The 23,973-nt window shown below is 44.5% G+C and overlaps 1 protein-coding gene across 1 annotated transcript in view; it reads right to left on the bottom strand.

Annotated features, from left to right (window-relative positions):
* The window catches only part of PANX1 (pannexin 1), a 52,498-nt gene that overhangs the window by 5,585 nt on the left and 22,940 nt on the right, over positions 1-23,973 (bottom strand). Inside the window, exons 2-4 of the mRNA XM_045818041.1 lie at positions 20,694-20,833; positions 3,739-3,962; positions 1,997-2,670 (exon numbers count right to left, since the gene is read on the bottom strand). Coding sequence (XP_045673997.1) covers positions 1,997-2,670; positions 3,739-3,962; positions 20,694-20,833 — 1,038 coding nt within the window. The remainder of the gene's footprint in view (positions 1-1,996; positions 2,671-3,738; positions 3,963-20,693; positions 20,834-23,973) is intronic.

The following is a 23,973-nucleotide window of genomic DNA, read 5'->3' on the forward strand; positions in this document are numbered from 1 at the left end:
TATGGGATGGCAGTGGGCAGACCCAGCAAGGCAGCAATTGTGGAGTGGGGTGCCACACGCAAAGCAGCTGACCGGGTGGTCCCACATTCATGTGCAGATAAACCAGGCGAAACTGGGGAGCAAGACAGATCACACAACCCAGGGTCCCAGCTCAGGGAAATAAAGCCTCAAAACACTGATTGAAAACACCTGTGGAGGTTGAGGTGGTGGGGGAGACTCCCAGCCTCACAGGAGAGTTAGTTGGAGAGATCCACAGGGTCCTAGAATATACACAAGCCCACCCACATGGGAATCAGCACCAGAAGAGCCCATTTTGCTTGGAGGAAGTGGTGAAAGGGACTGAAATCCATCAGAGATCAGAGCAAGCACCATTGTTTCCTCTCAGGCCCCCCCCATCCCCCCCACAGCATCACAACCCAGTGACTGGGTTGCCCTGCCCTGGTGAACACCTAAAGTTCCACCCCTCATACGTAATAGGAGTGTCAAGACAAAAAACAAACAACCAAACAAACAAACAAAAAAACAAGGGCCCAAATGGAAGAACAGATCAAAGCTGCAGAAAAAAATACAACTAAGAGACAAAGAGATAGCCAACCTATCAGATGCACAGTTCAAAGCACTGGTGATCAGGATGCTCACAGAATTGGTTGAATTTAGTCTCAAATTAGATGAAAAAATGAAGGCTACATGAAATAAAGGAAAATGCACAGAGAACCAACAGTGATGGGAAGATAAGTGGGACTTAAATCAATGGAATGGACCAGAAAGAAGAAAGAAACAACCAAACAGAAAAGAATGAAGAAATAAGAATTCAAAAAAAGAGGAGAGGCTTAGAAACCTCCAGGACATCTTTAGACATTCCAACATCCAAATTATAGGGGTACTAGAAGGGGAAGAGGAAGAGCAACAAGTGGAAAAGTTATCTGAACAAATAATAAAGGAGAACTTCCCCAATCTGGCAAAGGAAACAGACTTTTAGGAAGTCCAGGAAGCTCAGATAGTCCCAAAGAAGTTGGACTCAAGGAGGAACACACCAAGGCACATCATAATTACATTAGCCAAGGTAAAAATGAAGGAGAGAATCCTAGAAGCAGCAAGAGACAAGGTGACAGTCACCTACAAAGGAGTTCCCATCAGACAGTCAGCTGATTTCTCAAAAGAGACCTTGCAGGCAAGAAGGGGCTGGAAAGAAGTATTCCAAGTCATGAAAGGCAAGGACCTACATCCCAGATTGCTCTATCCAGCAAAGGTTTCATTTAGAATGGAAGGGCAGATGATGTGCTTCTCAGATAAGGTCAAGTTAAAGGAGTTCATCATCACCAGGCCCTTATTATATGAAATGTTAAAGGGACTTATCTAAAATAAAAAAGAAGATAAAAAACATGTATAGTAAAATGACAGCAAACTCACAATTATTAACAACTACACCTAAAACAAAACCAAAAGAAACTAAGCAAACAACTAGAACAGGAACAGAACTACAGAAATGGAGATAACATGGAGGGTTAGCAACAGGGGAGTGGGAGGAGGAGAGAGGGGGAAAAGGTACAGAGAATAAGTAGCATAGATGGTAGGTAGAAAATAGACAGGGGGAAGGCAAGAATAGTATGGGAAATGTAGAAGCTAAAGAACTTATGACACATGGACATGAACAGGGGGGAATGTGGGTGGGAGAGGGTGTGCAGGGTGGAGGGAATGAAGGGGGGGAAATGGGACAACTGTAATAGCATAATCAATAAAATATATTTAAAAAAAGAGTGAGGGGAAGAAAGAACAGTCTAGGGAAAGCACAGATGTTTTCCTTCTTTGGAAATTTGGGGTAGCCCCAATTCTTTCCCTCTCTCTCCTAGTACTGGAGGGTTTTACCTAAGACCATACTAGGAGAATGGTTTAATGCCCAACGGTGGGCATGGCTAAGACTGTCAATCATCCATAAAAGGCAGCTGCAAAGGCTCTCTGTGGGTTCCCTCAGGCAATCCTTGAAAGCTAACCTTACCTTTGAGGTCTACCATCTGGTTCCCCTGCTCCTCTCCCATCATCTCATCCTGCTTGTGATTTTTGCCATCAACAACTTTGCCATCGATAACATCCACCTTGATCGTACCGAGGTTAATCAGGAGAACCAATGGGTCGATGCCTTGACAACTGCTTTTAATATTCTCCAGTACCTTAAGACACTTGTATGACTTGAGTTCACTTATATTCTCCTCCAAGAAAAGGTTGTAGAGACTCAAGTCATTGTACCCTTGAGACTTGAAATGCAGAACATCAAAGGTGGGCAGGATTTCATACACTTTGAGAACTTCTGTCTTTTGCCGCCATGGAACAAACAGTGTGTAGACAACTATGGGAACCAGTAGAACATAAACCACGAGGTTAATGAAACTGAGCAACTGGAAGATGCCAACCGCGATGAGTTTGCACTGAAACTGATCAGGGACGGTGCTATCATTTCTCAGGATCCCTGATTTGATGCTGCAGACAAACTCATCCGAGAGGGAAGAGAGGCTAACGTAATAGCCCAAGTAGAAACATGATAACAGTACAATGCTGAGTGTTAGCACACGGCCGCTGATGTACTTCAAAATTAAAGTATTAGAGTTTTTCTTTGTCTTCAAGTACTGTTCCACAATTGGGTACTTGAAGTGGCTTTCAGATATCTCCCACAAACTAAAAAGAAAAAGAAACAAATAAAAAAAATGAAAGCCTTACCAAGACCATCAAATATTAAAGAAATAAACACATTCAATAACAGCACACTAAAATTCTCAAACACCTTCCCTCCTGTACTCCTCTGCTTGTGACTTCACTTAGGTACAAGAGAAAAAAATCAGTATTTTTAAGAAAAGTGAAAAGCAATAATAAAATACCTTTCCCCTTAACATTTTAAAAAAGGTCTAGTTTGTTAAATGAGTTATTTGTAAATCTTAGAACACCTGGTACCTAGTAATTTTACATGTTTGTTAAGTAAATTCGATAGTTCTTGTCCTGCTGCTTTTTTTAAACTATAATTTTCTGCTCAAGTGTGCAGAATAAAGTAAAAAAGAATTTTCCAGCCCATCCAGAACAACACACGTGCTTCCTACTGGCAAAGGGCAGGAAGCAGGGTTGTGGGCCCAACACCCCTGGCTTGGGTCCCACCGCACCCACTGATTGCTATAGGACAGTGTTTTTATCTGAAAATGGAGGGAGAGGGAGACAAATAAATGTACTTAGTTGAAAATGATGCTTTGAGGGTTAAATGAAATGATGTACTTAGAGAACTCATTATAGTGTCTAGGATATATTAAGTATTTTAAAAATAAGAGCCATTACTATTATTACTATTGCTAATCACAAGAACCAGAGGAAGAATGTGAAAAAGGCAAGGCACTGCCTACTTGTTCCCGACTTCTCTCATACCTGCTCAGTGGCCTCATAATCCTCTGGGCTTCCCCATTAAGGTGGAGGTGAAAAGCCACACCTCTATGGTACCTCTGCCAGAACTGTATTTTAGAATATGAGATGGTGATGCTTCACTCAACAAGAGGAGGATTCTTGATGGGAGGACAGTGCTGGGGCATGCAGGTGGGGGTAAAATTCAGGGAGAGCGAACCTGCCTGGCTCCCACAAACTGTCACCAGGTGGATGATGGCCTCCATCTGCCGGCAGTGGGAATCTGAAGCCCAGACTCAGGAAAAGGGCAGAAAACATGTGTACTGTAAAACCCAACTTGATGCCTGCTGGGGACTAAGTTACCTTTGCCCTATGTTCTCATTAGAATCAGGTACTGGGGAGACACCATCTCTCAGGTCAAGGTCACGTGCGCTCTTTGCAGCTTTAATTGCTCGGTTGTAAACTTTGTCAAGTTCTTCCATGATGAACTTCAAATCTGAGCAAATGTGTGGAGCAACAGCAAAACGCCAGAACAGGGACGGCAGGTACAGGAGGATGGCAACCAGTAACAGGATGTAGGGGAAAAACTGAAACACAAGAGAGTAAATCATGGGATCGAAGAACCTGCCACTAGTCACCTAATCATGCTAAGTGCTGCTCTGGCTTCCTCGTTTTGAGACAAATGTGCGTGCCTGTATCGCTTGTGGAAATAAGGCTCACCACCTAGTAACTACTTCTTATGGCTCAATTCGCTTGATACCTGTTTCTCCTTCCCTTCAATAGACTTTAATTGGAAATAATTGGCCACTACGTGGTGGCACTAGGTGTCTCCTCTCTCTAATTACAGAAGGAAACAAAAAAATGAAATTACTCCCATGGCCTTTTGAGTAATCCCTCAACAAATCCCAATCAAGGAAGAGGTAAATGTCACAGTGGCCTCTGCTAGGTTGTTTATTTTGTTGCTGTTTTTAAGAAGGTCACTAAAGCTTAGAGCTCTGTTCCTTCCCCTCTGCCCACCCCCCCCCCCCACTCTGGAATCTGGGAGAATGACACAAATGCATAACTTTGCTCAAAACAAATGAGAAAAATTTGGCTTCAGCAATTTACTAATCATCCCATCCAACAACTGAAATAAACAGTTAGAAATCACAGAATGAGGAACAAATCTTCTATATTGGGACAGACATGAGCACAGCCCAACACCCTCATTTACATACACAGCTGGATAATCTCAAGTCAGGAGAAGCCCACCACATGGACAACAGTGTCAGGGGGAGGACATCTGGACATGGATATACGTGCAAAGCAAATGAGAGGGGTTCAGAAGTCGGAAAGGCTGAAGAGCACCTAAAACCACATTAATCGGGTGGTCAGGAAAGGCTTAGCCTCAAGAAAAGACACAGGAAGTCCATGAACTAACTACAGTCATCCCAGATCTAAATTTAAGTTCATCTTACTGGCCTTGGGCCACTAAGGGTCAGAGGTCACTGTGCACTGTCAAGATTTAGTTTATGAAAAATGCTTAGAACGGTGCTTGGCATGTAATAGGCACTAAAACATACCAGCTAAAACCAATGAAGGGTTACCTAATGGGCACCTCACCTTTGGTTCTCATAATGACACTGGCAAGGCCTTTATTGACGGCTGCATTTTGCAAGGGGGGAGAGGGAGTCCACAGCAGCTTACTGGCTGCAGAGGACAAAGCTGGTGACAGAACCAGAATATGAAGCCTGGCCTTTAACCCCAAAGCCATGGCTTTTTCACCACAAGACACTGCAAATTATTTTACTTCTCTGAAAAACTCCTCCCTACTTTGGATTGTCCTCTCCCTGCAGTTCCTCAGAGTTGTAGCAGGAAGAGGCCCTGAAATAACACAAAACATCCACTTCACACATTTCTGGCTTTGGGCAGCGGCAAAGAGGGTACAAATACCCCTCACCCAGAGGTCCCCACTGTTAACATCTTACATTTCTAGGGTAGAACTGTCAAGACTAAGAACCCGTCATTGGCACATTACTATGATCTAAATTCCAGACTTTTACTTGGATTTATCCAGTATTCCCATGATTGTCTTCTTTCTGTTCTAAGACCCAGTCCAGGGGATCCATCTCATTTAGTTGGCATGTCTCCCTAGGCTTCCTGGTTCTGTGACAGCTCCTGAATTTTCCCTTGTTTTTCACAGAGAACAATATTTTTAAATGCATAAAACACTTCAAACAATTATGCATGTGATTCTTTATTAACCCACTTGATAGAATCTAACAGATGGTCTAGCAACATGAACTGTGGAGTAGTGAAGGGGAAACAGTATTTCAAGTTATCTGTGATTTCTGTGGATAACAAAGTCATAAGTACTACTGATACCATTATGGATTGTAGCGTGCACACACATATTTTTTAATGTTAAGTTTTTAGAAGAGCATAGGAGATTAAGCTGATGTGTGTTTTCCTATCCCAGTTACACACTCCTCCATACCATCACAGACCCCACGTTAGGGATCCCTGCTGCAGAGGAAAGAGAGAAATCCCACAGATGGCTCTGAACTTTGCAAAGCCCTCTCATCAATACAGCTGCTTCACATAGGTGTTCTGGCATGGGTTGGGGCTTCTCAAAATTATTAACCCAATTTGCTGCACAATGTTACACAGAAGAGGCTACGATTAGCTGAATTTGGGCTGCACAGTTCAGGGCTGGCTGCAGTGAGACGCAGTGTTCCTTCAGTCCCTGCCCACTCTGGAGGTGCCCATTAGTATACAAATGTAACTGTGTGACATGGAGTTTGTGCTGCTCGCCCAGCCAAAAGAACCAGGCACCCTCTTTGGGAATCACAGAGGGAAGCATTTCTAACTTGGGGATGTGAAATATTTTTACAGACCACTTTTATTTCAAAGCTATTTGAATAACAACATTTAACCTCAAACTGTTCTTCTGAAATAAGAAGTGACTGTGTTCAGCCTGGTGACTTTTCTAACATGCCCACCTGAAGTATTAATTAGTACTAATGAGCAGTTTGCACAACTTATTATAATTAGGAAAATGAACATTTAAAGGAATTACATATTGGATGTTTGATTTCTTCAAAAATATCCTTGTACTTTGATCACCCCTTAGAAATGTAGTTGAATGCCCCATTTCTTGGTTTTCTACAGTTAAACCTGTTTTTCCCCATCAAAAATAAAAAGGTGACTTTGAGTGAATCTGTTACATGGTGGTATTAAAATCAATTCAACTAAAATAGCCATCAGAAAAGCATTAAATTATAGTCTTTACAACTCTTTCATCCAAATGAGGAACAAGGACAAACTGCCGGGTTTTGAATGCATCTGCTGGATGGACAGGAGCAGCTTTGAGTGCAGCGGTGTCTCCTCCCCCTCAGATCTGAGGTGCGCAGCATCTTTCCAAGCTGTGGCTACACTGAGCTGCATGATGCCCATGGCGGCACTGAGTGCTTCCAGTCAGAATGAAGCTTCTGAAAAACAATGTGGAACCAAGCACTTGGCACAGTTTTCAGTCTATCTGCCTTAAGAAAATTCTGTGTTTTTCTGAAAAAGGCTATAGTCAGAATAGAACCCCCAGACAGAGGGAACCGTGGAGGGGATCAGGCATAACCTCCCTCCCTGTCCAAATCCGCTCTACCTCATCTAAGGCAAAGAACTGTCCAAGTAGGACTAAACAACTCCTCCGTGAAATATATGTGATCAGGTCTTATGGGGTTAAATGCAGGTAGGTAAATTCACTAGAAAATATCTTCTGGGCACCTTGAAGGTGCTACATAGTGGGCTGAAAGCATGGCCCCACAGATGCAGTGTATGGAGTCTTCCCCAGTCCCCAGTCCAGGTGAAAATGCAAGCTAATAATTGAGCAATCAAAATATAAAAGTGACAGCCACAAAGTATGTAGGAACCGAGGGAATAGAAATGTCCTTGGGGCCCCAGCTGTTGTGGCTCCGGGAATTAGGCATCATCCTGCAAAGCAAAAGTTGCCGGTTCCATTCTCAGTCACATGCCCAGGCATACGCTTGGGTTGTGGGTTTGGTCCCTGGTTGGGGTTGTGAGCAAGAGGCAACCAGTCAATGTATGTTTCTCTCCATCTCTTTCTCTCTCCCTTCCCCTCCTTCTAAAGATAAATAAATAAAATATTTAAAAAAAAGATATGTCCTTGGGTAGGTCAAGGGAAGCTCTGGGAAAAAAGGTAACATCTGAGCTATGCTTTATTTTTTAATGTATTTTATTGATTATGCTATTACAGTTGTCCCATTTTTTCCTCCCCTTTATTCCCCTCCATCCTGCACCCCTCTCCCACCAGCATTCCCCTTCCCCCATCTTAGTTCATGTCCATGGGTCATATGTGTAAGTTTTTTGGCTTCTCCATTTCCTATACCATTCTTAACCTCCCCCTGTCTATTTTGTACCTACCATTTATGCTTCTTATTCCCTGTACCTTCTCCCCCAATTTCCAACTCCTGTTCTTGGCTGATAACCCTCCATGTAATTTCCATTTCTGTGATTCTGTTCCTATTCTAGTTGTTTAGTTCATTTTTTTTTAGGTTCAGCTGTTTTTTTAAGTGTATTTTAGTGATTGTGCTATTACAGTTGTCCCAATTTTTCCCCCTTTATCCCCTTCTCTGTTCCCCAGCCCCCAACCCTCCAGTATTCCTCTCCCCTTTAGTTCATGTACATGGGTTGTGCATATAAGTTCTTTGATTTCTCTGTTTCCTATACCATTTTTTGGCTTCTCCCCATCTATTTTATGCTTACCAATTATGCTTCTTATTCCCTGTACCTTCAACCCATTCCTCCCCTGCCCCTCCCCACTGAAAACCCAACATGTGATCTCCATTTCTGTGGCTCTGTTCCTGTTCTGGTTGTTTGATTAGTTTTAGTTTACATTGTTTTTCTTATCTTTTAGGATCATTTGTTGATAGTTGTGAGTTTGTTGTCATTTTACTGTTCATACTTTTTGATCTTCTTCAATTTCTTAGATAAGTCCCTTTAATGTTTCATATAATAATGGCTTGGTGATGATGAACTCCTTTAACTTGACCTTATCTGGGAAGCACTTTATCTGCCCTTCCATTCTAAATGAAAGCTTTGTAACATAGAGTAATCTTGGATATAGGTCCTTGTCTTTCATGACTTCAAATACTTCTTTCCAGCCCCTTCTTTCCTGCAAGGTTTCTTTTGAGAAATCAGCTGATGGTCTTATGGGCACTCCTTTGTAGGTAACTGTCTTCTTTTCTCTTGCTGCTTTTAAGATTCTTTCCCTGTCTTTAATCTTAGGTAATGTAATTATGGTGTACCTTGGTGTGTGCTTCCTTGGGTCTGACTTCTTTGGGACTCTCTGAGCTTCTTAGACTTTCTAGAAGTTTATTTCCTTTGACAGGTTAGGGAAGTTCTCCTTCATTATTTTCTGAAATAAGCTTTCAATTTCTTGCTCTTCCTCTTCTCCTTCTGGCACACCTATGATTTGGATGTTGGAATGTTTAAAGTTGTCCCAGAGGTTCCTAAGCCTCTCCTTGTTTTCCTGAATTCTTGTTTCTCCATTCTGTCTGACTGAATGTTTACTTCTTCCTTCTGGTCCAAACTGTTGATTTTATTCCTAGTTTCCTTCCCTTCATTGTTGGCTCCCCATACATTTTTCTTTATCTCACTTTTCATAACCTTCACTTTTTTCCTCTGTTTTGTGACCTTGCTTAACCATTTCTGTTAGCATCCTGATTACCAGTGTTTTGAACTCTGTATCTAATAGATTGGCTATCTCTTCATCACTTAGTTCTATTTTTGGAACCTTGATTTGTTCTTTCATTTGGGCCATTTTTTTTTGTCTCAGTGCTCCTGTTATATAGTAAGAGGCAGAGCCTTAGGTATTGACCAGGGTGGAGTCAGCCAGCCACTGCGTTGTTGCACTATTTGTGGGGGAAGGGTCTGAGAGGGAACAATGCTGTTTGATTGGCTCTTGGCTGGCTTTCAATCACTTCCCCTACTACCCACAAGCTAATTGGACTCTTCTGGTGCTAATTCCTGAGTGGGTGGGCTTGTACACGTCCTAGGACCCTGTGGGTCTCTCCAACGAACTCCCTGTGAGGTTGGGAGTTTCTCTTAATGCCCTACTTCCCATAGGTTTTTATAGCCAGAGGTTTTGAGGCTTTATTTCCTCATGCTGGCACCCTAGGTTCCTCGGCTTTGCTCCCCAGTTGTTCCTCCAGGTTTCTGCATGAGAATGTGGGACTGCCCAGTCTGCCAGCTGCTGCTTCTCCTGCCCCAGTTCTCCAGCTGCCACCTTGCCATGCATCCTCTCTGCCCCAGCTGTGGATCTCTGCCCCTCCTACCATTCATCTGAATGAATGTTTCTTCTTTCACTCTTTGTTTGTTGGACTTCCATACAGTTTGATCTTCTGTCAGTTCTGGTTATTTTTTGTTTTTAAATTTGTTCTTGTCCTTCTTTTGGTTGTGTGAGGAGGCAAAGTGTATCTAGTTACACCTCCAACTTGGCCAGAAGTCTCTGAGCTATGTCTTACAATGAGGCAAAAAACAAACACACAAAATACAAAAAAACAAACCAAAACATAACACAAAGTATTATATTAAGACAGCTCAAATTTCACCTTCTCTGTGACCCTTGAAATATCACCTTTCCTCATATTTCTTTTGTTGGAGTCTTTTCTCTTTGTCTACTCAGTGAATTCTCAGGTATCTGAGGCACCAAATAAAATGAGCAAGCTAATGGTGAGTAGTCAGAGCTGAGGCTGAAAGCATGTACTAGGTTCAATGGTATCCTCCCAAAACTCATGTCTACCTGGAATCTTTGCATGTGACATTATTTGGAAATATAGTCTTTGAAGATGTAATTGCTTAAGATGAGGGAATACTTAATTAGTGTGGGCCCTAATCCAGTGACTGGTGTCCCTCTAAGAAGGCCATATGAAGACAGAGACATACAGGAGAGAAGCTATGTGAAGAAGGAGGCAGAGATGGGAGTGATGATGCATCTACCAGCCACCAAGGGTTGCTGGCAACCACCAGAAGCTAGAAGGGAGGCACTTAACAGATTTTCCCTCTGGGTCCTCAAGGAGGAACCAACCCTGCTGACACCTTGATTTCTAACTTCTGGCCTTCAGAACTGCGAGAGGAAAAATAGCCATTGTTTGACGCTGCCAACTTTGTGGTAACTGATTATAGCAGTCTTCAGAAACCCACACAAAGGGTTAGCAGGGACTGAATTATGAAGCCCTCGGACTCCCACTATATCCACAATGGGAAGCCACTGGTGGACGGCATGACCAAATTGATTTTAGAAAGACTATTACAGCAGTGGGGAAGGGAGCACACTGCAGAGGAGGGAGACCAGGCAGGAAAAGATAAGCCACCAACAGTGGGAGAGGGAAGGGTGGATTTGAGAGCTACATGTAGGGGGAAACATACACTTCACTGCACATTTGGAAGTGAGGGATGGAATAAGGGAACAAATGAGGGATGGGCTAGGGGAACAAATAAGCTAGAACATGCAAATAGTTCTGGCTTATCCAAGGGCATTGGTGGTCCATTAGTGAAAATCAAGAAATAAGAAGGAGCAAACTCATGGTAAAAAAGAATGAGATGGAAGGACAGACCTAGGGGGATGAGAAGTTTTGAACACGAGGTACCTGTGGTCAAGAACATCCTGGTAGACACATTCATTAGATAACTGAAAATAAAGGAAGAAAATCTGACTTGCCATTTGAGTCAGGATTTTACAGCATATAGATGGTTGAAGCCAAAAGCATGGCCAAGAGCATGCAAGGAGAATGTGTAGAAGGAGACAAGAGGAACAGGGAGGGACATGAGGCCCTACCATTTAAGGGCTGGGCAAAAGAGAACTGAAGAGACAGAAAGGAATGGGCAGAAAGTAGGAAGCAGATAAATCAAGAGCAAGCTGTACAAGGAAATGAAATAAAAGATGTTTGTTCTTGGCTCCATGATGTTCAGAAAGTAACCAGCTTAAAAACAATCCCAAATATAGATGTCAAGAGCGAGGATCTACCTAAAAAGGCTAGTGCATTCCATGAATAGCTGACAAACGACAGAGAAGAGGTGGTATGTCATTCCACTTTGCACTCAAGGGAACACACCCAAACCTTGTGTTGAGTGACATTCTGGGAGAGACCTAACATAAGGAGAAACCTGGAAGAGAGAGGATGGTGAACAGAGCATTTGTATGTGGAAGAAGAAAAAGACTCCTGTCAATGGAATTAGAACCCAGTTTCAAGGAAGCAAAAAGAAACTTTCCTAAAGATCTGTGTGAAAATAGAAGGAAATGTCCTGTGAAGCAGGGAGTTTCCTTTCAATGGATCAGCTGGGAGGGCTTTAGTACTCTAGATCAGGGGTTGGCAAACTTTTTCCTGCAAAGGGCCAGACAATAAGCATTCGTGAGCTGTAAGGTCTCTGTGGCAACTATTGAACTCTGTCATAGTGTGGAAGCAGACACAGGCAATGTGCAAATGAATGAACATGACTGTGTGCCAATAAAACTATCTGTAGGAACAGGTGATGGGTTGCATGTGGCTGGAGCATGTATGTCATAATTTGCCAACTCCTGCTATGAGTCCTTGCTTCTTAATTTCAGCATTGCCTGGGAACTTGTTAGAAATGCAGAATTCAGGCCCCACCAGACCAACTAAATCTGAGTCTATATTTCAACAAAATGTCTGGGTAATTTGCATGCACATGGAGTTTGGGAAACATAAGTCTAGATTAGTGGTATCTACATTGGAATTCAAGCTGGGCCAACAGTATCAGGAATCTCCTGAAAGTGGATAAAAACCATACCCCTGATATTAACCCGACAGGTTCCAATACAGTGGTTTGGATGGCGCTCAGGATCCTATATTTGCACACAGATAATGCTAAGGTTTGAATGCCTCTGGTCTGGCCCCCTCAAAGAATCCCTCCAAACTAAGTTCCTATAAAGCCACTTTTGAGAAATAAAGAAAAATTTGACAACTCTGTTAATTTTATTTTCTTGTTCTTATTGTTTGTTTGCTTCTGTTTTTCAGTAAACTGCTCCTCCCTCTGGTTTTCATGTTTCAGAAGGAAATCTTGGCTGCCATTTACATATATTATGAACTTGACAAAGAACAGAATACGTCCAAAAAGGCCAGTTATCAAAAGTCCTATGGCGCCACCTGCTGGTGTCTTTGAATGAACCAACATTTGCACAAAAGACTTCCCTTAAAGGGTGCCAGGCCACCAGAAATAAATGGAATGGGGGATGAAGAGGAAAGGAGCAAAGAAAGACATAGGTGGCGAGAAGTTACAGCATTAATGATACCACTGCCATAAACTCTACGCTGATGATAAACGCATTTAAATATTATGTGGAGTAACTTCTTTGGGGGGAATTTGGGTCTCCTGGTTTTCACTCTGGCATTGGAACTGAACTGGGAAGTGTCCACATAAATTCTGTGTCTCTCACCCAGACTCAGATGCTTGTAGAGAACTATGTCTGGTTCTGAACAGGACATACAAGCTACCTATTCCTCTCCTCCCCTCCATGCATGTGTTTTGCACACCCACCATGTGCTGTGCGCTGTCCCAGCTGTATGCTCATGGAAAAGACCTGGGCATGGTATCTGCTTGTATGGATCTGAGTCCTAGAAATAAACAACCAGTGAAGTAGAATTAAGGCAAGGAATTAACATATCCCAGGGCGATTCCAGGAAAAGCACAGATGCTCTGGGAACGTACAACCAAACAACCCAGACCAGAAAAGGGTGTGATTGGTGCTCTGCTTACCCAGCACCCCATTTTTTGGACCTATATGTCTTAGGCAGAGTGTGCAGTTTGCTGCCCACATAGTGGCCCCACGATCTTATTCCTAGAAGCTTCACATTGACTCACCTGGTTCTGGAAGCAATTTGAACTGGCAACAACCTTCGGTTTAGAAGCTCAGAGGAAGCTTCTAGGTGGAAATGACATTTAAGCTGAGACCAGAATACATAAGGAGTTAGCCAGATTTGGGGCAGGGAGGAGGATTGCTAGGGGAAGAGTCTTCAAAGCAGACAGAGTGTGTCTGAAACAGCCAAGAAACACGAGACCTGAGGGAAGTCAAGATCCCTGGAGCACAAGGGGGGTGAAGACGGGTCTAGAAGTGGGGGCACAGTTCACAGGGGCCAGACGGAGTGTGAACCTGGTTATACAAAATGCTTTGCTTTTTAAAAGAGACAAAGACATTTCATAGAGATTTGAAGTTTTTGTGTTCTGTTTGTTTTGTTTTGGGGAAATGACAGTCAGACAGGCAAAACAACAAACAACAACAACAACAACAACAACAAAACCAACAACCCGGAATTATGTGGAAATGGAGAGAGCAGGAAGGAACACAGCAAGTTGAGCAATGACTGCTGGGTGCCCTAGAGTGGTGGATGTAGGGATGAAGGATTTCAGAGCTTTTTAAGAAAGCAGAACTGGTAGGGCTCGACAACTAACTAAAGAAAACAGAAGGAGTGGAAATGGCTCTCAGATTTCTGGCTGGTGTCACAGGTCCCAGCGGGGACAGGAAGGGAAAGTTAGTTTAGTTTCGAACAAGTTGTGTTGGAAGCACAGGCCAGACCTTCAAGTGTTCAAGCTCAGGACACAGCTGGGTGTCTGGATCTGGAGCGCAGGAGAGAAGGCTGGGCTGGACATAAAGAGATCTGAGTGTTGATGGCCTATGGGAGATTAGATGATCCAGGGACAGGCTAAAGCATGAGAAAAGTAAGTAGCCTAGACAGCCCCAGAGGAACCCCAACTTCTCAGACATGGACGGAAAAGAAAGAGCATTACCCTTCCTGGGAGACTCTGCCCCAAGAGTGGAGAGAGTGCCTGCAGGAGGGCGTGGTCCACAGGACTAGATATCAGAGAGAAGCCAAGTAGGATGAACCCTGGTGAGTGAGAATTAAGTTCCCAACAGGGAGCTTTTTGGTGACCTGGGCAAGATCAGTTGAGTGGAAACAAGCATGCTAAAATGTTAACAGAAAGAAGAGCATGTAGAAAAGAAGGGTTGAAGACACAGAGGAGAAAATGGGGATGAGGATTCCTTCAAACAGGGATTGGGGGGATCTAGAACACAAGTGGAATACAAAGAGGCCCAGCCCTTGGTCAGGAGGAGGGAGTCCCTTCCATTTATCACACGGGAGGGAAAATGCTGGTGCTGCCACCAGGACATCTAGTAGGGCTGCTGGCAGGAAACTGAGCATGTTTTCAGGTCGGGGATTCCATTTTCTCTGAAAGACATGGGAGAGGGCCTCAGAGTGCAGAAGGCAGTGGTAGGGAGAGCGACGCCTTAATTTAGTTCTAGGTAACGATGAACTCAAAGCGAGGAGGCCACGGCAATGGATGACAAGTGGAAATGATGTGAAAGTTCTTGGAAATATGACAGAGAATGGTGAGTCAGATGTGACGTCTGGGAGGGCACAGCCCTTATCTTTGGATGGAGATGTCTTACCAATGACTAAGGGGGTGGGGGTGACGTAGCTGGGTGCTGAGTACACCTTAGGAGCCAGGATTTTACCTGAAAGACAGGCAGCACGGGTAAGCAATAAAGATATGGGAAGAGGGTACCCATCTTCAGGCCCACCCTGAACTAAGGACCTTCTGAGTCAACAGTGGGTTCTGCTGCTAGAAGCAATTCTCCTGGAAAGATCCGAGGCTCAAGCTGAAGTTCACTACCTGGTGAACTTTGACCCACAGGTTAGAGTACAGACTCCTGAAGCCATGCAAATTAAACCTGTACCTTTTCACATGTGAAAAACGTCTGCAATCTGAAGGAGGCCCCTTGCTCTCCCACTGTCTGGCCATGGGACCCTGGACAAGGCATCAACTGCTGTGGTCCTCAGCCTTCCCCTCTGCATGAGATGATCCCAGTCATCTTAACAGGTACAAGTCCACTGAATGTGGAGAAGCCAAGAAAAAAAAAAACCAACAGGAAAAGTTTTCTAAGCTTGAAGAAGAATCCGGCAATCCCTCATCTGGGTATCTGCTCTTTAAAAGAACTGAAAGTAGAGACTTGAACAGATACCTGTACAGCTATGTTCGCGGTGGTATTATTCACAACAACCAAGAGGTGGAAACAACCCAAGTGTTCATCATAGATGAATGTACAAATAAAATGTGGCATGTAAATATAATGGAATATCATTCAGCTTTAAGAAGAAAGGAAATTCTGACAAATGCTATAACACAAGTGAAACTTGAAAACATTATGCTAAGTGAAGTCAGCCAGACGCCAAAGAACAAATATTATTTGATTCCACTTGCATGAGGTTCCCAGAGTAGGTGAATTCAAAGAGACAGAAAGCTGAACGGTGATAGCTACTGGGGGTGGGGGGGAGGGGGAAACAAAGAGTTAGCATTTCATGAGTACAGAGCTTCAGTTTGGGAAGATGAAAAAGTTCGAATGGACGGTGATGAGGGTCACACAACAATGCGAATGTACTTAACATCACTGAATTGTACACCAAAAATGATTAAAAAGGTATATTTTATGTTGTGTATATTTTGTCACGATTAAAAAAAAAAACTGAAAAAGAGGTCACTGTGAAAATAAAGCAGATGTGATTACCGAATCTAGCCTGGCTCAGAAAGCCACAGAACATTCACATCCTCCAGTCAGGCTGGACTCCGGGCTTCCCTCTGACCACTGCACTGGTCTCTGCACTGGTTTCCTAGGGCTGCCAGAACCTCGTCCGACAAGCTGGGTGGCTTGGGACAACACAAATTTTTTTTCTCTCATAGTTCTGAAGGCTAAGAGTCCAAATTCAAGGTGTTTGCAGGCCTATGCTCCCTTCAAAGCTTCTAGGGGAGGAGCCTTGTCTCTTCCAGTTGCTGGTAGCCCTGCACTTTCTTGGGTAACCACGGCAGAACTCCAGTCTGCCTGTCATCACGTGGTCATCTCCTCCCAGTGGTTTTACATCATCTTCCTTCTGTGCATGCCTGTGTCTAAATTTCCTTCTTTTTTAAAAAAAATTTTAGAATTCACTTTAGAAAGAGAGAGGGAGGGAGAGCGAGAGAGAGAAAAAAACATTGACCTACTATTACAATGCCTTCATTGGTTGACTCTTGTATGTGTCCTGACTTGGGATTTAACCTACAATCTTGGCATATTGGGACAGTGCTTCAACCAATGGAGCCACCTGGCCAGGGCCTCAAAATTTCCTTTTTATAAGGATACTGGTCATATTGGTTTAGGGGCCAAGCCTACTCCAGCATAACCTTATCTTAACTAATTATATCTGCATTTAACTAACTCCATCTATTTCCAAATAAAGTCACATTCTAGGGTATATGCAGGTAGAGCTTCAACATATCTTTTTAGGGCACACAACCGAACCCAAGACAGTAGCCAAATGCAGAGCTCCCCTCAGGGTGGCACTTGACACAGGCTATTATACTGACTCAGGCCTTCTTTATAGGGTATCCATCCAGTCTTTCATTTGTACAGCACATACTTCTCATTTTCCCCATGACCCCCAGCTCTACCTCCTTTGCCAAGGCCTCCTGCTCCACCACCTCTCAATGCTGGAGCACCTCTCAGCCCTCGCCCCTGTCTACGCTCACTACCCGGAAGACCCCATCCAGTCCCACAGCTTTAAACTCCATCTATCCTCTGACATCCACTATACAGGGTGGGGCAAAAGTAGGTTTACCATTGTAGGTGAAATATGGAGTTTATTCTTGTATTATTTATTTATTATTTTTCCACATGAACAACTGTAAACATACTTCTCCCCACCCTGTATTTATGCCTCTACCCACCCTCAGATCTCCAGAACCACAGCCTACTGCCTACCTGACACCCCCCGGGCCACTGAGTATCTCTGATTTCACGTGTTCAAGCAGAACTATTTGGTTTTCCTCCTAAACCTTCTCCTTCCCCAAACTTCTTCGAAGTAGCCAATGGCCTCTCCTTTGCCCAGCATCTAAAACCTTGGCTTTGTTTTATACTTGACTCTGATCTTTCTCTTCCTCCCGTGTCCAATCAGTACATCTTGTTGGCTCCACCTTCTGTGACACCCCAAATCTGTCTCCTTCCAACCAGCCCTACTGCTCTCAATCAATCACCTGAGCCCAGGGGACGGCACACTGCTGCTTGTGAGCTAAGTCCAGCCACAGCCAAGTGTGCACATCTCATCTCTCTTGGCAGAGCTGAGTAGTTGCAACAGTGCCCATGGCTGGCCATGATGAAAACATTTGCCCTCTGGCTCTTCACAGAAAGGTTTGCTCGCCCCTGGTCTAAGCATCTGATATTGCCTTGACTATCCCCTGGCATAATCCTTTACTCAGCAATGAAACACCAAGTGCTTTGATTGTTCTTTGCCTTCTCGGAAATGACAATGTGTCTTTCTTTCCATTTCCTGCTCCTCACTCTGTGCCGACCAAGTGGCTCTCCCCACCTCTGTTCCCTCCTGCACACCATCCCTGAGGATTAACTCCTGGAAACACCATGTTCACCATGCTCAAACACCTGCAATGGCTCCCACTGTCCCTACCATTTAGCCAGAACACCTAGTTAGTTTTCAAAGATCCTCTATAACCTGGCCTGACCCTCCACAGTTGCTCAAGGCCCCATTGCTCCCCAACAGGACAAACCACTCCCTTCCCCTCTCCTGGAAGGTGCCATGTGCCCTCCCCAGACAGTGTCTGTCAGCCTCTTCTCTACCTCCTTATTTCCATCAGCATTTGAGTCTGTTCAAAAGGCTCTCATAATAACAAATCTTCCTAGACCTCAAACCTTCCCTCTAGTTACCATCTAGCTTGCTGCCCTCATTTCTAGGTCAGAGATTTTCTAAAAAAGGAAAAAAAATATGAAGGAATTGTCCATGACCATCACCTTTATTTCCTCACGCTGCTATCTGGTGCCCATTTCTCCACTAAAACCACTCCTGCCAGGGGGACCAATGATTTCACCACATCCAATAAGCTTTGTTTCACCCTTACTGCAGTGTTCTCCGCAGCAGCATTTAACAGAGTTCACTGGTGTCTGCAAACATTCTTCCCTTGGTTTCTATGATAACCACACTCTTCTTTTCTCATCTAGCTTTCTGTTTATTCTGCCTCAGTATCTTCTTTACATGGGAGTTCTAGAGGAAGGGACCACGTCATGCGTGGTTCTCTGATAACAAACATTCTAGAAGGCAGGCCTTCAAACAATGTTAGCACAAATCATCTCTCTGCCACTTCGAGTTTTCAGTTTGAGAATTTCCATTTCCCCATGAAATTCTCGATATTATCTTACTTTTTTAACATAATATTAATGATTATTTTAAGTGTATCTGATCAATGTATTTATTATCTGTGTTTCCTATGGGTCTGTTTCTAGTTCTGTTTTTTTTTCTTGGCTTTCTTGAACCCCGCTTATTTTTAATCGAGTGCTGAACATTACATGTGAAAAACTGGAGCAAGAATCTGAATGTCTAGAGGAAATGAACTTCCACCAGAGAGATGGATTTATTTTTGCTTCTGGCAGGCAGGTAGGCTGGAGATGCTGACAATCCTATACCTCCCTCATTCAACTGGTATTGAAATGATTCAAACCAGATCTCTAGTCCCCGTGAGGGGTGGTTTAATTTTGGATTGCCTTTTACTCCTCAGCAATGGCCTTTCAAACATGGGTTGTTGACCAGGGTCCTTCCAACTTGGCAGGTCTTGACTTCAATTCTTGTCTCCAGCTCTATGAATCTGGCCAGAGCTCTGCTCAGACCCTGACCTGAACTTCCATCCAAACAACCTAGACTACCACCTCTAGAAAGAGAGCTTCATGATCCCTTACTAGTACAAGGACCCTAAGGCTTGCCCCCCATGCTGCTTTGTGAGAATGCCCTGCCCACCCTGTGGGAGCAATGGGAGCCCAGAAACCGGATTCCTGTCTCACAGTCAGCCACCAGTCCTGTGACTTCTAGGCTTGACCTTTCAAGTCCCCTTATCCTTACATGTAAAATGCACCCCAGTCAAAATCTTTGAATTTCTTCCTGCTCTAAAAGTTTTGCAATCTCTAACTTTTCTAACGTAAAGACAATCCCAAGCTATACATTCTTCTTTTGTGAATCTACCAATGCCCACCCTGGAGACTGATTACAATTTTTCCATTCTCATAAGACCATTATAACACAAAGACTTAAACTATAACAGTGTGGATTGAGATTCGCAAACAAAGTTGTTTAATTTCTGGAGCTATGCCCTTTCCTACTGAAGATCCTTATTACTTATTGCCCTGGCTACGAAGTCATGCAAAGTTCATGAGGACCCAATTACGGCTAAGGCTGAAAGTTAAAGAAAAAAGCCTAGCCCCGAGGAAGGGCGTCACTGTGGGGCATCACCATGCCTAAGGCACACAATACATAAACATGAGGGAATAGGCCTGAGTCAAAGCCAAGGACTTAAATTGTTCATTTTAAAAAATAAGGATGCTGACTGTGTTGGCAAGAGGCCAACGCAGGGGAGAATCAAATAGACTTCAGCCTTTGGCTTTCAGAAGCTAAAACGCCATGCTTTCCCCAGTGCAGAATGCCAGAAGACACACAAACGTTCTGTTTTCACGATGGACAAGAGATTCAGTGGTTGAAAATAATGACAGGCTGAAACAAAGTCCCACTTTCACACACTCAGAGAAGACCTAATGGAGCCTCTTCATTATGCACAGAACATTGTCCTGCACAAACCTGCCAACTCTGGCATGGCCCAGCCTCTACGTACCCCCAACCACCTCCCAATCCCCGACCACAGAACTCCTGGCCTGTATCTCTTCTCTATAAGACACAGTTGTCTCCTGGGCAGTGTCTCCCTTTCCTTGTGGTACCTGTACCCATCAGAAAGCAAAGGAGTTATCACTGGGCTTCTCGATGCCTCAGTAACACACTGGCTACTAGCAAATGAACTCTATGTTGGTCCTTACTGTTTCCAAGAGGCCATGTGTGTGGTGAAAAGAAGCCGCCAAAGCTACGTTTGGGTCCTCGCCCTGCACTATCTAACAGTGCTCATTTAGGCATTGAAACTGTACTCAGACCCCACTATAGGCCAGACACTCTGCTGGGCATTAAGAAGAGAGAAGTGACTAGGACATATGAGGTGCCTGCCATTGTGGAGTTAAAATCCAAAAGCACCTCAGTTTCCCCATCTGCTAAGTGAAGGCACTGGACAAGCATCTTTGAGGTTCCTTTAGATTTTAAAGTGCTACAGTTGTAGAACTGGAGCTACAGCCCTTGCTGGTAATACGCGTCTGTGTGGCGTGGATTGGCACAGCTTCTCTGGGCCCCAGGTCCCACATCTACAGATAAACAGCTGAAATCTGAAAGTGTCCCAGTTACCTTATGCAGCCACAGTGGAAGGTTCCCAGAATCACCCTGCAAGGATGGCGTCTGCTGAACAGCAGCCCAACAGTAAGAATCCACGAAGGCAGCCTGACGCCAGGAGAAAGAACTTGGGGAGAAACAGCTTATCTGTGTACCTAAGAAGTAAAAACAGATCGTTCCACATGAATGAAAGCACAGTGCCTGGACCCTTCCCACCCCACCCTCCGTGGCCTCCCTGCCTCAGCCTTTGAAGTGTTAGCTAAGTCAGGGAGCACTACCACAGGAGTAAGGGCATAACCGAACCAAAACAGCACGTCTGTAGGAAAGCTGAGTATTTGAGTTTTTTGGCCAACACTGGTCATGACGGCAGATTGGGCTCAGTTGGGGAAAACTACTGAAGAAGTAAAACCACCATGAAAAGAAAAAGTGAGCAGGAAAAGAACCAGAGCCGAAATGTACACAGGAAACATGCATAGAGTTCTTTCCCTCTGAGATGAGGATTGAGAAAAGGGAGGGGGATTAGAGGAGCGAGGGGAACAATTAGACTGGAAAAAAAGGGCCCTGTAGAACAAAGAAACAAAGAACTTCTAGCCTGCAAAAGAGAAGGCTAATGGAAACTTGGTAATACTTGGCTGGGTGACAAATCAGTTTTCTATCTCCTCTAACAAAAAAGGCACAGACTGAAGCTGCAGCCCAAGCGGTTTACATTTGGAAGACAGATGCTCCAGACGGCAAACCTCCAGACAGGGAGACAGGCGCTGGATGGGGGATCAGGAGAGCTGAGTCCTGCGGGAGGCTCTGCCTTTAACTGGCTCTTCTGGGAGCTCAGAACTGTTTTCTCCTCTGAAAACTGGGGACTACATCAATCTGCCAACACTACCGTTACCGACTACCTGGAAGACTCTTCATGCTCCTGAGTGCCTATGTGCTCCTGACTCACACAGGCCATGTGGGAAACTGGCTGGGACTCTTGGGGTCTGGGGCTGAAGCTGTGTGCCCCTCCTTCACAGCAGGCAGAGCACCTGGCGTTGAGCCTCTCCTGGCAGCCCCTTGCCCAGCCCTGCTTCCCTGTCCCATCAAGCATGCAGAGAAGCCTGTGTGCATTGTGGGCACAGGGACCAGCTGCTGAGGCCAGGAGCAGGCACCCCCTCTTCCACATTCTGTGCAGCATGAGGGAGTGCTAAATGCTTGGGTTCCAATGTTCGCTGTAATGAAACCTAATTGCCATTCATAGCTGAGTGAGCTCTGCCCACCCAACCTTCCATAGCCAGGGATCTCCAAAAGGGTAATGACATTAAAGTCTACACTCTTAGCACAGTGCTTGGTTCCCAGTAGTTGCTTAATAGGCAGTACATTCTTCTATATGAAGTAACGATTAACAGTATATCCTGTTATAGCTTTAAAGACTGTGGGCATGCCCACCACTCTCTTCCCTTCCTAGAGCGGGGACTGGGATGGTAGAAAGACCCTGAGCTGGATTTCCCTAGTCCCTGGGACATAAAAAGTCTCAAAGGGTCACCTTGAGGGAGGAGTGGCCTTTATACTTGTGAGAGGAGGGGGTAGTGGTGGGGATGTTGTCTGGAGAGCAGATTCTTGGGTGTGGTGGGGGCAACAGGCAAGGCCCTGAGCACCCCGTCTTCTTCATCAGGTGCCTGTATTGTTCATGGACATTGAGAAAGGACTTCTCAGGAAGAGCTCCTGGAGGAGATCACTGTGGAAAGTCACATACCATCACATGCTATAATAGGCTAAGTTCTTGCCTGCTGAGCATGGCTTAAATATGATTTGGGGGGTAGGTAAGGTATTTCAAGGTCCCTTCCAACTCTCTCTTATCCTGTTACACTGGAGTTCTTACATTTTATAAAAATAGAGCAGTCAAGACAGCACAGGGCATGGGGCTAAAGTCACATTGCTCTCCCATCAGCAAGACTTTGTCAAATGCTTCCTCTGTCATCCCACCCACCAAGACTTGCCAAGCATGATGGCAGAGACCTAAGAGGGACAGGCAGCTCAGGTTATAGATGGACGGTTTCTGGAAAGTTGCTTGCTTGGCAATATCTGTCCAAATACTTTTTTTTTATGAAAATGAACAATGCTTTTAGGATTTCATAAGAACCTGTGCATGGAGCCAACATGCAGTGACATTCTTTCTAGAGCAAGATGTGCTTCAAGTTCTGTCTTGGGACTTCAGGGACCTCTCCCAAGGCAGTGGTGGAAACTGTTGGAGCATAAATAACTAAACTATTTATTTATTTATTTATTTAAAATTTTACTTATTTATTTTTAGAGAGGGAAGAGAGGGAGAAAGAGAGAGAGAGAGAGAAACATCAATGTGCGGTTGCTAGGGGTCATGGCCTGCAACCCAGGTATGTACCCTGACTGGGAATCGAACTTGGGACACTTTGGTTCCCAGCCCGCGCTCAATCCACTGAGCTACACCAGCCAGAGCATAACTAAACTATTTATACCAAAGCTTTTGCAAAACGGAAAGAAAGGAAATACAGCTGAGTCTAGAGAGACGGAGACTGGGGATGTGCTGAGCTCACAAGTAAATGTTTTTTCATCTGGAAGAAAAGACAGTGGACAACCAATATTCATGGGACACCAAGCAGCTCTTAAGTCATCATCTCATTTAAGCCTCACAACCAAGTTGAGAGAAGGAAAGCAGGGAACAGAAGGGAGGGTGGAGGTGTGAGAGAGAGAGAGAGAGAGAGAGAGAGAGAGAGAGAGAGAGAGAGGGAGGGAGGGAGAGAGAGGGAGACAGGGAGGGGGAGGGAGAGGGAGAGGGAGAGAGACAGAGAGATGGATAGGTAGAGATAAAGAGCTCCATGTTATCTTCATTTTATCATGGAAGATCCCAAAACTCAAAGTAGTTCAGTAATCCCCCACTCAAGCTGGAAAATGGTAGCAACAGATTTTGAATCTGTATCCAACTCTCATTCTCTTAAAACACTCCCCACTGGCCCAGTCACTCCAGCAAGGCCAGGCTGGAGGAGGTCTCAGGAGCCAGGGATCAGTCAGAGTTGGATGGTTTGAACAAGGAGTTCCTCCAAGTGACCAGAATAGGCAGAGCTTCCTGGGAATACCAAAGAGAAATCTGGGGGAACAGATTAAAGCCCAAGTATTGGGTATTCCCAGGCCCGAAATGGGAAACAAAGGAAGTCAAGAGCCAGGCAGGGGCAGAAACCAAATTGGGAGTGAAGAGCAGGAGCAAAGGAAGGGGCAAAGTGAGAGGGTGCGGGGAGACCAGCATGTGCTGTGTGCTGCGGCCCTATACCTTCACCCAGAACAAGAC

The sequence above is a fragment of the Phyllostomus hastatus genome, unplaced genomic scaffold (assembly GCF_019186645.2).
Source record: "Phyllostomus hastatus isolate PE091 unplaced genomic scaffold, TTU_PhHast_1.1 phas_scaffold_317, whole genome shotgun sequence".
Taxonomy (NCBI): Eukaryota; Metazoa; Chordata; class Mammalia; order Chiroptera; family Phyllostomidae; genus Phyllostomus; species Phyllostomus hastatus.